Source organism: Ptychodera flava, chromosome 15 (assembly GCF_041260155.1).
Source record: "Ptychodera flava strain L36383 chromosome 15, AS_Pfla_20210202, whole genome shotgun sequence".
Taxonomy (NCBI): Eukaryota; Metazoa; Hemichordata; class Enteropneusta; family Ptychoderidae; genus Ptychodera; species Ptychodera flava.
In genome coordinates, this window is record NC_091942.1 from 20,422,186 (window position 1) to 20,436,620 (window position 14,435).

The window sequence follows — 14,435 nt, forward strand, 5'->3', positions numbered from 1 at the left end:
TAGGAAGTAATGAAAGCTTTGAAATCAGTTGAGTCAGCTATTTTTACAATGCAGTGGCTTCAGGGGGGCAGCATTCGAATGAGATGCCTCCACAGTCCCCACCAATGAAGTCCTGGAGATGTGGGTACATGTGTGGCTTCATTTGCGCAGAAATCTCTCACCGGTCTTTTCTCAGCCATGGGTAGACTTACTTGTCAGATTCTCAGTCCAAAGTTCGTTCAGAATTTCCCATTAACTTAAGCATATCACTTGGTTTTGCATCTTGATCCAGTACGGTTGCTGGTTTGGTTTGTTATAAGTTACCCCAGGATGACCAGTGCTGAAGTTATGACACAAGTATACATACCTGCTTATCATGCAAGATCATAGCTAAGTATCATGAATTAAATTTGTTTGTTGATGTAATCCACTATGACTGCTGGGCTGCTAGTGTCTTTCTTATTTTTTTCTTGTCAGGAGTTTAACTGTGTCACAGTTACAAGTCATGATGATTTGCAACTTATGCACATAAAGTACTCCTTTCCTTTGCATCTAAAGGGATGAATTTGACCCTGAATCTATTGAGATCTAACCAGCAGTTTGTTCTTTATCACGGAGAACAAGTGCGTGGTGGTTTTAGTGTCAGACCAACAGCCCAAAGAAAGCTTGTTAAAGGACTGACAGGTGTGTTAACACTGATATGTTCATATCATTGAATTTAGGAAGGAAGTAAAACGTGTTTTAGAGAGACTTTGGTACCCAGTGGTGAGTTGCAAGGTGAATAAAGGCTAGCCATGACTATTCTGTTTTATTTGCCCTCAGACTGGTTGATATTGTTTATTTTTAGAACTGGAGGTCCAGGCAGGGGCGGGGCAGCAATGTTCGCTGTAGCCCAAAATAACTCTAAATTACTACCATGCTCTACAGAAATGATGTTATTATAAAGAGGAAACAATATTGACAGTTGTGGAATGTCGGGATTGAGAAGACAGGTTCGGGCTTTTAGTTCTGTGTAGTTGGTGATGAATAATTCAATGAAAAGTATCACATACACATCAACTGCAAACACTTCAACGGTGTGGTTTGGTTCAGTGTTGATATGATTCGTACCATTGGAGACCAAAACTTTCCGTGTTACTCTGGTAGAGAGACTGCTAGTGCTGCGTTAGATAAGTCCGTTTGACCTATGACCTCTCGGCAGGTCGCCTCATCGAATTTTGCCTTAGAAAATGGGTGGTATTCTCTGCTTATACTTCCTTCCCATGTCTCTGAGGCTCAGTTACTGCCATATAGTCGTGGACAATAAGGACTAAACTATGATATTAGTGTGGTTGATTACAGAGCCGCATGATTAAAGGGCTGTCTATTTTGCAAACGGCATTATGGCGTGCACTCTAGTCAGATCAGGAAATGATGCATGAACTTGAATCGTGTCATCTGGCACTCAGTTCATGGTTCACACAGCTTGTCCAAGTGGGTATTATGTCTCCATTTTGTCTTTGTATGATGATTCATTAAATAGCCTTTCTCCCAGGGGAAAATGGAAAGTCATGTGTAAAAATTACCTATGATTGAGCGATAATTATTTAAATTTTTAAATGTGTAAAGTAATAGCATAGCCTAGCTGATGTGGATAGTGGACAGGCTGCCATTGAAATAGTAGATGTTACAAATCCATAGAGAAGGTCTCTGGGGGTCAAGCTCCTCCATTACAGAGGGTGTCCCAAGACAGTAAATCAGCGAGTGATTGCAAAGTAATGAGCCATCAACGTGTAATAGTGTGAACTTCACCCCTATGATGATGGAGTGTGAATTTCGCAGCTACCGGTTACCGCGTTCTCATCTTTCAGTTCATGTTTATCGTGGCTGTGTTACTGATATGCCGGTTAGCTCCAGGTGGATCTCAGGTACAATGGAAGACTGTGCGGTTGGAGCACTACTGGGTGTCCCCAGTGGCCAGGTTAGGACAGGAATTCCCATGAATGAAAAGTATTGTAACTGCTACCAGTGCAGTGGCGGGATTAATTTTACAATGTAAGGGGGTTGTGGTGTCACTCAAACCGAGACGCCAGATGCAGTAAGTTGCCTCATCAAAGGAAAGGTTGCATCTTGTAAAACCCTTTCCAACATATATTTGATCCCATGGCTGTACATCTGTAGAGCTTTAGTTTGAGTCGTGGTCCAGAACTTTTCTCAAAATGCAGAGATCCCACAGATATAGAGGCGAGGAGACAAACTGAAAAATACTCCACAAAGTGCTGCTGCAGTTCAGGTAGCCGCTGCAGTTCAGATAGCTGTCAGATCAACCAGATCTTAGCAGTTTGACCAAGCTTTTGCAGAAATGTCATTATGTTTCCTTTTAATTTTTGACAAGTAATGGCGAAAGTTACCTAAATCTTCATAATATCGACCAATAACATTGTGATGTCGTCTCATTTTTCCTGTGATGGTCGTTTTATTATTTCACATGTCACCATAGGCCAATACAGCAACATCTGGCACTAGCAGGCTGAGAATATCAGCAGATGAGTTGTTTAGTGTCAGATAAGGTACCACATCCTTAGTGTAGTCTTACATAATGAAGTATTTTGCTGGGTCTGATATCACATACCCTAGATACAGGGATGGCATCTTTCTTTTGAAAAATCTGGGAGACTTTTGTCGATATGGCATTCCTGACATTCTGTTGAAGTTTAAATACAGATGACATTACAGATAGCTGTCGGATAAGTTTGTGCATCATATCATACTAGTCACAAACCAGGTGTGCAATTATTTAGAAAAGCAAAGAGAGGTTAAAAATGTTGAGGTGAGCAAGCCTGCAGTGTACTTGTAAAGCAGTTTTAGTCCCCACGGACACCGTCCGGGGGGACTTATAGGTTTGGTCATGTCCGTGTGTGCGTGCATGCGTCAGTGCGTGCGTGCGTGCGTGCGTTCACGCAGATATCTCAAAGATGCCTGGAGCGATTTCATTCAAACTTGGTACAAGGATTACTTCATATGTCATACAGATGTACGTTGATTTGTTTTGTGATATGATCCAATATGGCTGCCAGGCGGCCATTTTATTACGATTTTTTCATGTACAGAGCCATAACTCAGGCATGTTTCAACTGATTTTATTCAAAGTTGGTACAAGGACATTGACCAATGTCATAGATATGCACTTCAATTTTGTTGGTGATACGATCCAAAATGGCCACCATGCGGCCATTTTGTTACGATTTTTCATATACACAGGGCTCGACGTAAGGTCAAATCATCCACTAGCCCAAAGGACTAGTAGCAGTTCATTTTAGTAGTCCTAAATGAAATCTACTAGTCCTGCTCAAGCAAAGCCAAATGTTGCTCTCATGTTGTAAAGAGGTGTATATATGACCATTCTCATATTTTTTGTCGCAAAGGTTTTTAAACGCAATAACTAACTTTCATGCAAGACTAGCACATTTGCTTACTGCAAAATGTTTAACTTTGAATCATATATAAACCACAAAAATAACCTGAATGAAATGTCCTGTGTAGGAGGAGAGGTCATGAAAATAGCCTATTGCCATCAAGAATAAAATCAGAGGTAGGGATGAATTGTTGGAAAATCCTTCATAGCTCAGGTAGTGCGCCATTAATTTGCAAAGAACATGTTTGTTCATGCTGGGGACAGATTTGTTTCTCCAGAACTGAAATTCATACAGCCATTCACAAATGTTCCTGTGGAGTGCCTTCATATTTTTGACATATATCACATTTTAAAATTGACCAGCTTGTGGGGAGGACCTCTCATTTGTAATAATGGTTTGTGAAAAATTTTGTTTTTAATAGTAAAAATGTTGCATTTTACCATTTCATGTGCTTGTGTCTTTTATGAGTTTTTGCCAGTTACTGGTAACAGAATGTGATTAGCACAAAATAACCAATGACTCCCAGAAGTGATTGGATACAACAGTTTGATACACCCATTTCATACGTTTGTTTATTCACTACTGTTTTAAGGTTCACTTCACTATTATTGCCCCAATAATTTACACTTTTCCACTAAAATGGCAAAACAATAAGTTTGCTAGCACCAAGTTATTATCTGTGAGGAATTCCCTCACCTGTACAAGCAGTAGCAACTTGCCATAGCACTGTTTTGGCAAGCTAGATGGCTCTTTTTAAGATCAGCTTCAATTAAGCTAGGGGGTCTTGACTATATATGGAGGTCAGCATGTGGAGGCATTCTAAAGCAGGGTCAAGCTGGCTACGAACTATCGGAGGTGTTGTTTGGGAATGCCCCTGAAGAAATCTTGAGAAAAATCTTCTTTGAAAGGCAAGGATACAGTGTTTGAACGAAATTGTGGGGTTGCTCATGTTTTTAGGCGAAGTGATGAGCTTCAAGCAAACCAAAATACACGACGTGCAGACAATTCCGTTTGATGCTCAGCGTTGCATTGAGCCATGTTTCCCGGGCCTGGCATGTACAGTACAATTTGATTCTCCGTAGCAGGTAAACTGTTTCATTTTAAGTTGGTGATCAATAAAGTTTGCTTCACTGTTTCACTGTCCAATTTGTTTGGGTAAAAGTTAGTTTATTTTTATATAAAATGATCGAGGCTTGGTTCATTCTTATCGAATGAGTGGCCCGGCGTCCCATTAGTTTGTAGCGATAAACTTTCCTGGACAGCTACGGAACTTGAAAATTGCACTAGTCCGCAGGACTACCTCCGAAGACATTTTTACTAGTCCTCTTGAAAATTTACTAGCCTCGGGCTAGTGGGCTAGCGCTTATGTCGAGCCCTGTATACAGAGCCATAACTCAGGCATGTTTCAACAGATTTTATTCAAAGTTGGTACAAGGACATTGACCTATGTCATAGCTATGCACATCAATTTGTTTTGTGATACGATCCAATATGGCCGCTGTGCGGCCATTTTGTTACGATTTTTTCATGTACAGAGCCATAACTCAGGCGTAACTCAACCGATTTTATTCAAACTTGGTACAAGGACATTGACCTATATCATGCACATGCACATTGATTTGTTTTGTGATATGATCCAATATGGCCGCCGTGTGACCATTTTATTACGATTTTTTCATGTCCAGAACCATAACTCAGACATGTATCAAGTGAATTTATTCAAAGTGGTACAGGGAGATTGACCAATGTCATACATATGCACATTAATTTGTTTTGTGATACGATCCAATATGGCTGCTGTGCGGCCATTTTGTTATGATTTTTTCATGTACAAGCCATAACTCAGGCATATCTCAACGAATTTTAATCAAATTTGCTACAAGGACATTAACCTATGTCATACATATGCACATTTATTTGTTTTGTGATACGATCCAATATGGCCACCGTGTGGCCATTTTATTATGATTTTTTTCATGTCCTGAACTACAACTCAGACATGTATCAAGCGAATTCATTCAAAAGTATTTTTATCACAGACCTAATGAAGAGGACTCTATCCTCTCTGAGGACCTGTAATCAAAGTACCCATTAACAAGTGGGGACTGTGTCATCAACGATGACTTGTTCTGCATAATTTCTAGTTTATACTTCCATCGCCAGTTGTTGCAGTCGTTGTCTTCATGGCCAATACAGCAGCTACTCAGCTCACAGCACTCTTTGCCCTATGTGTGTGTAGGGAGTGTCTGGTTGATGGCAACACTGCAAAAACGATGGGTAGTGATAGCCTATAGCAGAACACTCCCCAACTCCCAATGTACTTGCAGAGCTATTACATCACTCACAGTTCCCAAGCTGACAAAGGGAAAGAGGGAACATCCTGTAAACGATGGCTGCATTACGTAGACTTCCGTCATTGTAATATTGTACATCAGCCGACAGGGTGGAGTACAACAGTACAGATTCCTTCTGGGAAGTTCTTCTGTCATACACATCATAGGTCAATGGTAGAATTGAGCAGTCTGGGATGTCAGCCTGTCTGCCATCATAAAGCACTAATATCACCCAGTACTATACAGTGGACAATCCAAGTTTATTCGTTTGAACTGTGAAAAGTATCCAAAGTACCCACAAGAATATGAATTGAATTCCCCATCTCAACATGATACAGTCTGTAATAGCCATGCATTGACTGTCCACACCCATCATTGTACAGGCTTTGTTTAAACTATCAGGTTTTGTTTTGATGGGACTTGGAGGAGATTAATTTCTATGTTATATGACATGTAACTTTTTCTCTTCCAACCGTTTGATTTGTAGCTGTTATTCCCCAGTAATGTTAACGAGTAAATTTACGATGTCGAATGCAGGGCAGTTCAGTTTGCACATGCTCTCAGCTTCGATTGCAATAATCAAATTATCCCAACTCCCAGGTGTTTTTTTATTTCATATAATGCAAACATCAATACAATTATTGCCCTTTTTGTTATTTCTTGACCTCACTGTCCAAACTGTTCCTGAGAAACGCCTGTGTTTGTCATGACACGGTTGTTACATACAGCCATTGACTTTTGCTTTTCAAATGAGCATTACAAAACGTCCAACTGCAGGAAGGTATTTGCAGCCACACCGCGAAGCGGCAGACAATAGCTGTTGGACCACTCCATTACCATATTTTTTTGTGTGCCGCATTCCAGTGGGTTGTATACCTGGGATATATGACTCTGGATCAGGCTACCGCATAAGAAATTCCAAACACATTTTTACACAGAACTGAACTAATATACTGTAAAGGCATTAGATGGGGAAGAGATACTGTAATTAAGTATGTTTCTGCATTCTTGAAAGCAAAGTACAGTTCCCTCACAGGACTGTCCAGTGATTTGGTAATTAAGTGGTGCCCTGCAATGTAACACCATTCTTTTCATATGCTCAGAGGAATACTGAAACATGTTGTCTTTTCAAGATGTGGGTGTTCTTACAGACGAGGCCGGTAGAGGACTGTATCTTCAGAGAAAAGGAGATGTGTACAGAAAAGTATTATGTTGCACGAGGGTGCATTGTGTGTTGGGGCCATATCACTGGGAATTGAAAACCGCTTTTATGATAGATAAGAGAACTTTTGTCGAAAATCTGTAAATAAAACTGTATTCAGTCGAAGGGGTCTTTTTTCTTCTGTGTGTGACAAGTAGGCAACGGCTGACAACGTCGTTGGAATTCAATAAAAATTGCATCTCTCTCTGTCCTCTCATAAAAAAACAAGTCTGACGTGAGTTGGTTCCAGAATGAAACGCCTTCCATTCTTGATCAGGAATAAGATCAGTAACCATGGTGACACTCTGATTTCGCTGAAGGTGATGGTGTCGATATTGTAAAATAAAAAAAAGCACTTTACTTAGTATGGTGAAATTCCATAGTATTGGCAAATGTTGTAACAGAAAAGTTTGAGTAAGTTAATAGTTGAAAAACAGAGAAAGTAAGCGACAACTGTGTTATGTGTGCGTATAGGGAGGGCACGGTGCCAGCTGCATTGATTAAGTGGCCCATTGATGGGGTAATGCGCCGGCCTTCCTTGCATACCTCAGTGTGTTGGTATGCAAATGAACTCGCATACCAAGGTATTCCCAGTTTTTGTAACCACAGTACTCAGACTGGTCAAAATATGACTCCCTCGTCAGCCAAGGTCATTTGCAGCCAACACCCCTTATCTCTGAAATCTTGTGTTGTACATGACTCCAGTCAGAGACAGGAAACAAATAAAAATAGACAAGTGTTTGTAGTGTAAATTATCTCTAGATCCTGAGTGGTTTAAAAAAAATAATTCATTTGTTTGTACTGTAAGGACAGACAAGGAGAGTTTTGTGTATGTGTGTAGCTGTGTGTGGAATGTTCGGGCAGAATTTGTATGCCTTTTAAGATTTTGTGATAAAGGTGTAGGATCATCATGTGATAAGGTGTAAGTTGAGCCTTGTTCAAATTTTCACACATGCAGATATTCCACTGTGGCATTTTGAAGACAATTCACCATGATTTATAATAAGTTGATCCACTGCAACGATAAAACATTTAATGACTTTGCATAGTGTATGAGTTGTGTGTGCTGTGTGGGCTTGGCAATCAGCTGATCGGCTGTTGTCTATATCAAATGAATTTCGACTCTTTTTTTTGAGTTGTGTCTCTCCCATTCATCTGGATAGGTTTATCTGGGTAAATATCATATGCTACAGAAACCCAGACCATGACAGTTATTTGAGCTGAACACCCTGAGCAATACATTAGTACTCACAGGCAACTGCTGTCAAATTCCCACATGCTACTATTGCTACCACTCACCTGTAATGTAACCCAGCCCTACATTGGAACACTTACAGTATTGTTCAAGAATTCAGTAGATTTCAGCTCATCAGAGAAAAATTACCAAAACTGTAAATCCCTATTATTGCAATTCAGCAAATCACACTAACGATCAAAGTAACTTTGCATTTTTCTTAATTTGTCTTTTTCCATTTTTTATCTTTTCACAGATCGTGAAGATCAATCCATCCTTTGCACGTAAGTAAAACAGAAGAAGATGGCAAGAACTTTGGTTGATAAACATAACACGCTGATGTCATGCCGGTATCTGAAGTTTTAACGCTGTAGTAATGATTTCAGGGCTTGTAACAAGAATATTGAAAGCAAAATTTTTTTTAAAAAGCAGAGGTAATATTTTAGAAGCGCCTGACCTACACACTTAGAAAATCAAGCTCTGTAACATAGCGTAATGCTAAATGCCAGGTCGATGTTTTCTTAAGTACTTGCAGTTTATAACTCCATGCATCATACCAGACAGTCATCTGAACTGTAGCTGTCTTGCCATTTGAAGCATTCAGCTGTTTCCCAAATGGAGTCATACTGTCCAGTGTCCAAATTTTGTTTTGCTTCTTGATGTATGTAATTCGATCACCAATGTACAAAAGTTCGCAGAAGTTATGTCTGAACAATTAAAATATTTTAAAAATCAAATTGTAAAAACATGTCCACACAATGCAACATTGGCACAATTAAGGTCCAGGCAGACTCTCTAATCTCGATCAATAATTATTTCTCAGTCTCATTGATTTTTCTGCCCATTGTTAAAAACACTTGTCAAATGCCATGAAAAGTGATAATAAAGACGCCCCATAGTTTAATAGTTTAATGCTTCAAATCTCAAAAAAAAAAAACGAGGTAATACCCCCCAATTGTGAGGCCCGTCAATACCTCCCAGTTCTTGACCGGGGATCTCTCTTTTGTTGGTCACCTCAAGGTCGCTTGCTGGCTGACCACTCTTTTGTGGACGGTGGGATTTTCATTGAGCCGTGAGGTCATCATAGTTAATAGCCAGTCAATGGTTTTCTGACGTGCTCCCAGGGTTTTATAATGGGGGAGAAAAAATCAGTGCTGACATCAATTGAATTGGAATTTCTGTCCCAGTCAAAACATGTCAGCTGTTTGTCACTTAGCCTCAAACGCGTATTAACGAAAAAAAAAGCAGGGATTTAGAGACAGTGTTTGAATGTTCTGTTCACACTAATGAAGAATAAACTGTGACCTTACGACCTGTGTGTACGCTGACACGGAATGCAAGATGAACCGAGATCTGTTTGTTTCCAGTGGTTATTGACCGACCGCAACCTTTCCACTGATCCAATATTGGCTTTCAAGCTACAGAAGCATCATATGATGCTCACTTTCATCAAATATTAATCAAATATTAACTTATTCTGGTATGCAAATAAACCTCAAGGAAGGGCCAACTGTCATAAAATCATTTGTTTGGAGTTTTATTACCAAATTTGTCACTGTTCACGTGAAATTTCAACTTTGTCAGGATCGATATTTTGAAGTTTGTCTTGGGCCAAAAGATCAGTCATTGAACACATATCTCGTTCCAACAGTCTGTTTACCAGGTGTCTGCCTGATGAAACTGGTGAATTCCCATTAAATTTATTTTAACATCATGGTTACACATTGTATAATCAGTAATATTTACAATTTAATATCAGAGTTAGGGTGTGCATTACTCTTTAATACATCAATAGGGATATTGTATTTGTAAGTTACATGATAAGTCTCTACATAATTACTGAGGTTAGACCCTGTGTAATAATATCTTATAGCTACACATGTTTTTATTGGGACAAGAATGCTATAACTTGTCATATTTGAACAATATGGTTTCACAATAATGTTTGTTGTATTTTTATAAGGTTGGTCCTGTGTTGGTAATCATAGTGTTGGGGGATAATAGAATGATTAGAGGTGATAACTGATCAATGTTTATTTATTTTTTGGGAGGGTAGTAGGGGGAGGGGGAGGGGATGATTGGTTTTATGACTGAATTTTCTCTACATCTCTCTGCAGTGGTGAGTCAGGAGCTGGTAAAACAGAGAATACAAAGAAAGTGATACAATATCTGACCTACGTGGCATGTTCCGCCAAGGGAAGCAAGACCCCGGCGACCACCGTTCACTCTTTACAGGTAAGGTTGGTCAGTCTCTGAGAAGACTAGACACTGATGTATGTTTAGTGTATGGACTCACTGTGGTTTTTGGTCATCATCAGCCCAACTGCTGCTGTCTCGTTTGATCAGCCAATCAGTGATGAGTTGTCATAGAGAGCATGGTAAATAAGACCGTACCTCTGTGTTATCATCATGCTGATTGGATCATTGTCTCAATATGTGTGGAGAAGCCCTGAGACTTTCAATTGTCATGCACCCTCATCAAATTGGAGTCTCTTCTCCACACACATAAATGCCTTGGTCAAGCTAGACAACATTCAGCCGGGTTTGTGAACCAGATATTTTGTTACGAAACTCCTTCAGATGTTCACCTTGTGACAATCTCAAGTTGTTTTCATGTATACATGACCAAAGCCAAGTTTCTAATGCATCTCTAGTTTTTCTGAGTTCCACAGTGGTAAAGTTGTGAGTTTATCAATTCATCTCACAAATATATATCAAATAGATATCATTGATTGACGTTATATAACATTACATATTTTATATATTTCAACACTATGAATGAAGATCATTGTTTCTTCAATAATCTTTCCCTGGGAGAGAAAAAACTTGTGAATTCTAGAAAATGCAAATATTTCAAACTTAAGACGCTTGCTGTTAATTTAAAGCTACCCAGAAAATTAGAAGATGTTTCAAACTTGGCTTGTGTCTCATTACAATATGCTTGTAGAGCAAGATGTGAGGTGGATTAGTATTCGTTTATGCAAATTATATTAATGAGCATTGTTTCAGTATTAAAATTTTATGCAAATGATTTATTATCAATGTGGAATATTCATGCACCTCGCATCTTGTGTTGTATATCAATGTCAAGTGATTTTGCCCTTTTAGAGAGTGTAACCCCATTTGCAAGGATGTGTCTATTTTGTATGAATCTTTGATATACACAGGAACTCTGAGGGTAGTTTTCATGGAGTGTCAATAAAACAGTGTTTTTGTGTACGCTGTGAGGAAAATATGGACGCTACTTAAAGTGGTTGTGCTGTGTTTACAGATCATAAAATATTGACGAAAGGTTACTCAGTAAAAGAAATGGGTCCCTATCTACTGGTACACTGCCAAGGTCTTCTGGTGAAATTCTCTCCAATTTACTAGATTCCATTTTAATTTGTTTGCTCAGATCTTTAATGTTGTGCTAATTACAACATAATAACCAAACCTAGTGTTTTCCCGACGGAGAGATCAGTTGACATCCATACGCGCAGATTTAGATATTTTGTCTATCTGTAGTCAAGACATAGCATGAGTGCAGTGGATTAGGTCTCCCTCCCTCTGAGCTCCGATTGACAATAGTGGAATTTTTATAACCCCTTGACAACAGCCTAGTTCAACTCGGAGATTAATGAAATGATAGCTCTCTTTTATAATGACATGATCTGTCTGCGTTATCGCAGCAACTTCCAATCGAAACAAAATATCTTAAATGACGATTGTCAGCGGTTTCAGTAGATTCTGTTCAAATTAAGTTAATGATGATTTATTGCACTGAGCACACTGCGAACTATAATAATAATAATGATATAATCTTTATTTCGAGTACTTGCTCAAATGTAAAAAAAAACCAAACAAGACAGTAAACAGCTAACGCCCGCATCACCAAACAATACCAAAAAATGAAAACACTAAACGAACTATCTTCCCAGTCAACAAAGTGATTTCAGTGCTTCTCCAGATCAGAGATTTGGCTGGGATGTTTATCCTGTAGGCACAAAAAATGTCAGTACATTGACCTTTGCCATATTAGCCATTATGACTTGAATAGTCGTGAATAACTTTCTGACTACTCGTTCAAAATAATAATGAATGTTTTGGACATTTTCCAACAATTCTGTGCAGTATTCTGCAGGAAATCCAACAAAAATCTAAATTTCTCTCCCCTTGGTGCAACTCCATATTTTCTGCCTACACAAGTCCCTGTTTCATAGAAAGCGATGGCCACATCATTAGCGTAGCAGGAGATGTTTTATGAAAACAGACTGAAAAACCAATGAGATCAACAGTATTTCTATTCAGGTCTCAATTCCTGTTTTTAAGACTGAAACTCATCGATAATTTTTGATTTTGTATGTGACAGTCTTGTCCCAAAAAATGTGTACAGACATTGATATATTGTCTGAAACTATCATAAAATTATACCATGAAATATGACTAAGTGTTTGTATGTTTCCAATTGTGTCTTCATATCACAGACCTCTTCATATGTATCACATTTTGTAATATAAGTTTATTTTATTATTATTGTTTGACCGCGTTTGAATGATTTCGCATTACAGGTTATCCTTTGCTGTGTTTTAACACATTCTTTGATTTCAGCAATATATATTTGCCGTCAAATGCATTATCTTATTTACACCAAAGTCACATCCTCCTCCCAGTTATCTCAAAGCTGACCAATCCCTTGATATCATAATTTTTCCCTCTGCATCTAGCTCCTTCCCCATTGGTACCATTATCTTCAATCTTACAAGCTGAATGGCGGCTCTGCTCATCGCAAATGTGTATTTTTTTATCACTTTTTCATCTATCATCTGTTTTCCTCCCTTGTCTGTGAGTAGCCTGTTCTCAGCCCAAGCGTACCGATAACCTCATCTTATTATGAAACTGAAAACTTGCCTTTCTCGGTGCATTGCACACAACCAAGTATATTGTACAAGACTAGCAGTGCCTTTGTTGGTACAAATCATAATTACAAAGATTATTCAGAGTGAAATAACATTTATCAAATCTGCAACAAAAATGTAGATTTGCATTCTTGAATGACAATTGACAAAATAGTGCCAAAGTTTTGCCACAGGTTGATATTTAATTTCTTTTCTTCAAAACAAAGCACTATGTACAACAATAATAGAAGCCAAGCCGTGGCTGCAACTGCCGTCAATAAATCACAAAAATGTTATATAGGTGTTATCACATGATCGAGTGGCTGTTCTCTCTACCAGACAGCCCCCACCTCTTATTTTGCTAATTTGTATTTGAAATGGTACAGTGGACTGAGAATTGGCAATCCTTGGACTCTTTTCCAGCCCCATAAATGTCCATACTCCGGCACCATAATATGGGTGCCAAAAAACAGAGGCAAACCAGAAAAGGTAACGAGGGATATCTACCCAAGTCAACCTTTTTTTCTATGTGTTTGTTGCTCCCAATGTTAGATGTGAAATGATGTCTAACAGACTAACTGTGCATTGTAGACTTAAAGAGAGTGAAATCAGATGCTTAACTTTTGCACAGATAATGCTTACCGTCACTGTCCTGGATTTGTAATAAAAGTTTAAATTTTAACAGGATTAAACAAGAGCCATCCCTACCAGTGAACTGAAGTAGGTAATATCCCAGTGTGGATATACTAAAATTAAATCATTTTTAGCTCTTGAAATTTCAAAATTTCTGTGGCCATCCGAAAATGAAATTTTGTTCAAATGTCCCGAACACCAACTATATATAACAATGGTGGCCATGGGCTGTATCAACATGAATCTTAAAACCGTGTAGTGCACCCTTCATCCTAGCAACAATATCATCTTTGTTGCCAAGTGTTGTCAGTTAGTTTGAGTCTGTCATTTTCAATTCATCATTGAAGGCAGACATTTTGACAGCAGTTCGTTTTTGGGATGGCTCTTCTATGAATTATGAAAAATAAAGTGGAAAAGATTCAGCTGTTATGTTGCATGAAGATTTTGTTATGAAAAAATGAAGTACAATTAATTATAGCCAAGAGGATTGTTTTTCCCTCCTTTTTGAAATCTGTAACATGACAAAATTATTCATGGAAATTGTTGAGTGTGTGTGGACAGAGAGTCCTTCATGATTTGGTAAGTGCAGATATTGATTATATCAGTTACAAGCTTACAGCAAGCAGACTTTATTGCAGATTGGATTTGAGTAGATGTTGCTGTTAACCCTTTGAGCGCCAAAGTTGATTTTTGTCGGATCTATAAGATATACCCCAGTCAATTTTTTCAGATTTTTTGTCAAATTTTGATAGAAGAGTTTAGCCAATAAAATGTAATATCCAT

The 14,435-nt window shown here is 38.5% G+C and overlaps 1 protein-coding gene across 4 annotated transcripts in view; it reads left to right on the forward strand.

Moving 5' to 3' along the window:
* The window catches only part of LOC139151490 (myosin-10-like), a 76,608-nt gene that overhangs the window by 20,799 nt on the left and 41,374 nt on the right, over positions 1–14,435 (forward strand). For 3 of the 4 annotated variants that reach the window (XM_070724324.1, XM_070724323.1, XM_070724325.1), the window contains exons 3-4: positions 8,399–8,426; positions 10,260–10,377. In XM_070724324.1, coding sequence (XP_070580425.1) covers positions 8,399–8,426; positions 10,260–10,377 — 146 coding nt within the window. Of the gene's footprint in view, positions 1–8,398; positions 8,427–10,259; positions 10,378–13,442; positions 13,509–14,435 lie in introns of all 4 variants that reach the window. The other variant, XM_070724322.1, reaches the window with a different exon arrangement.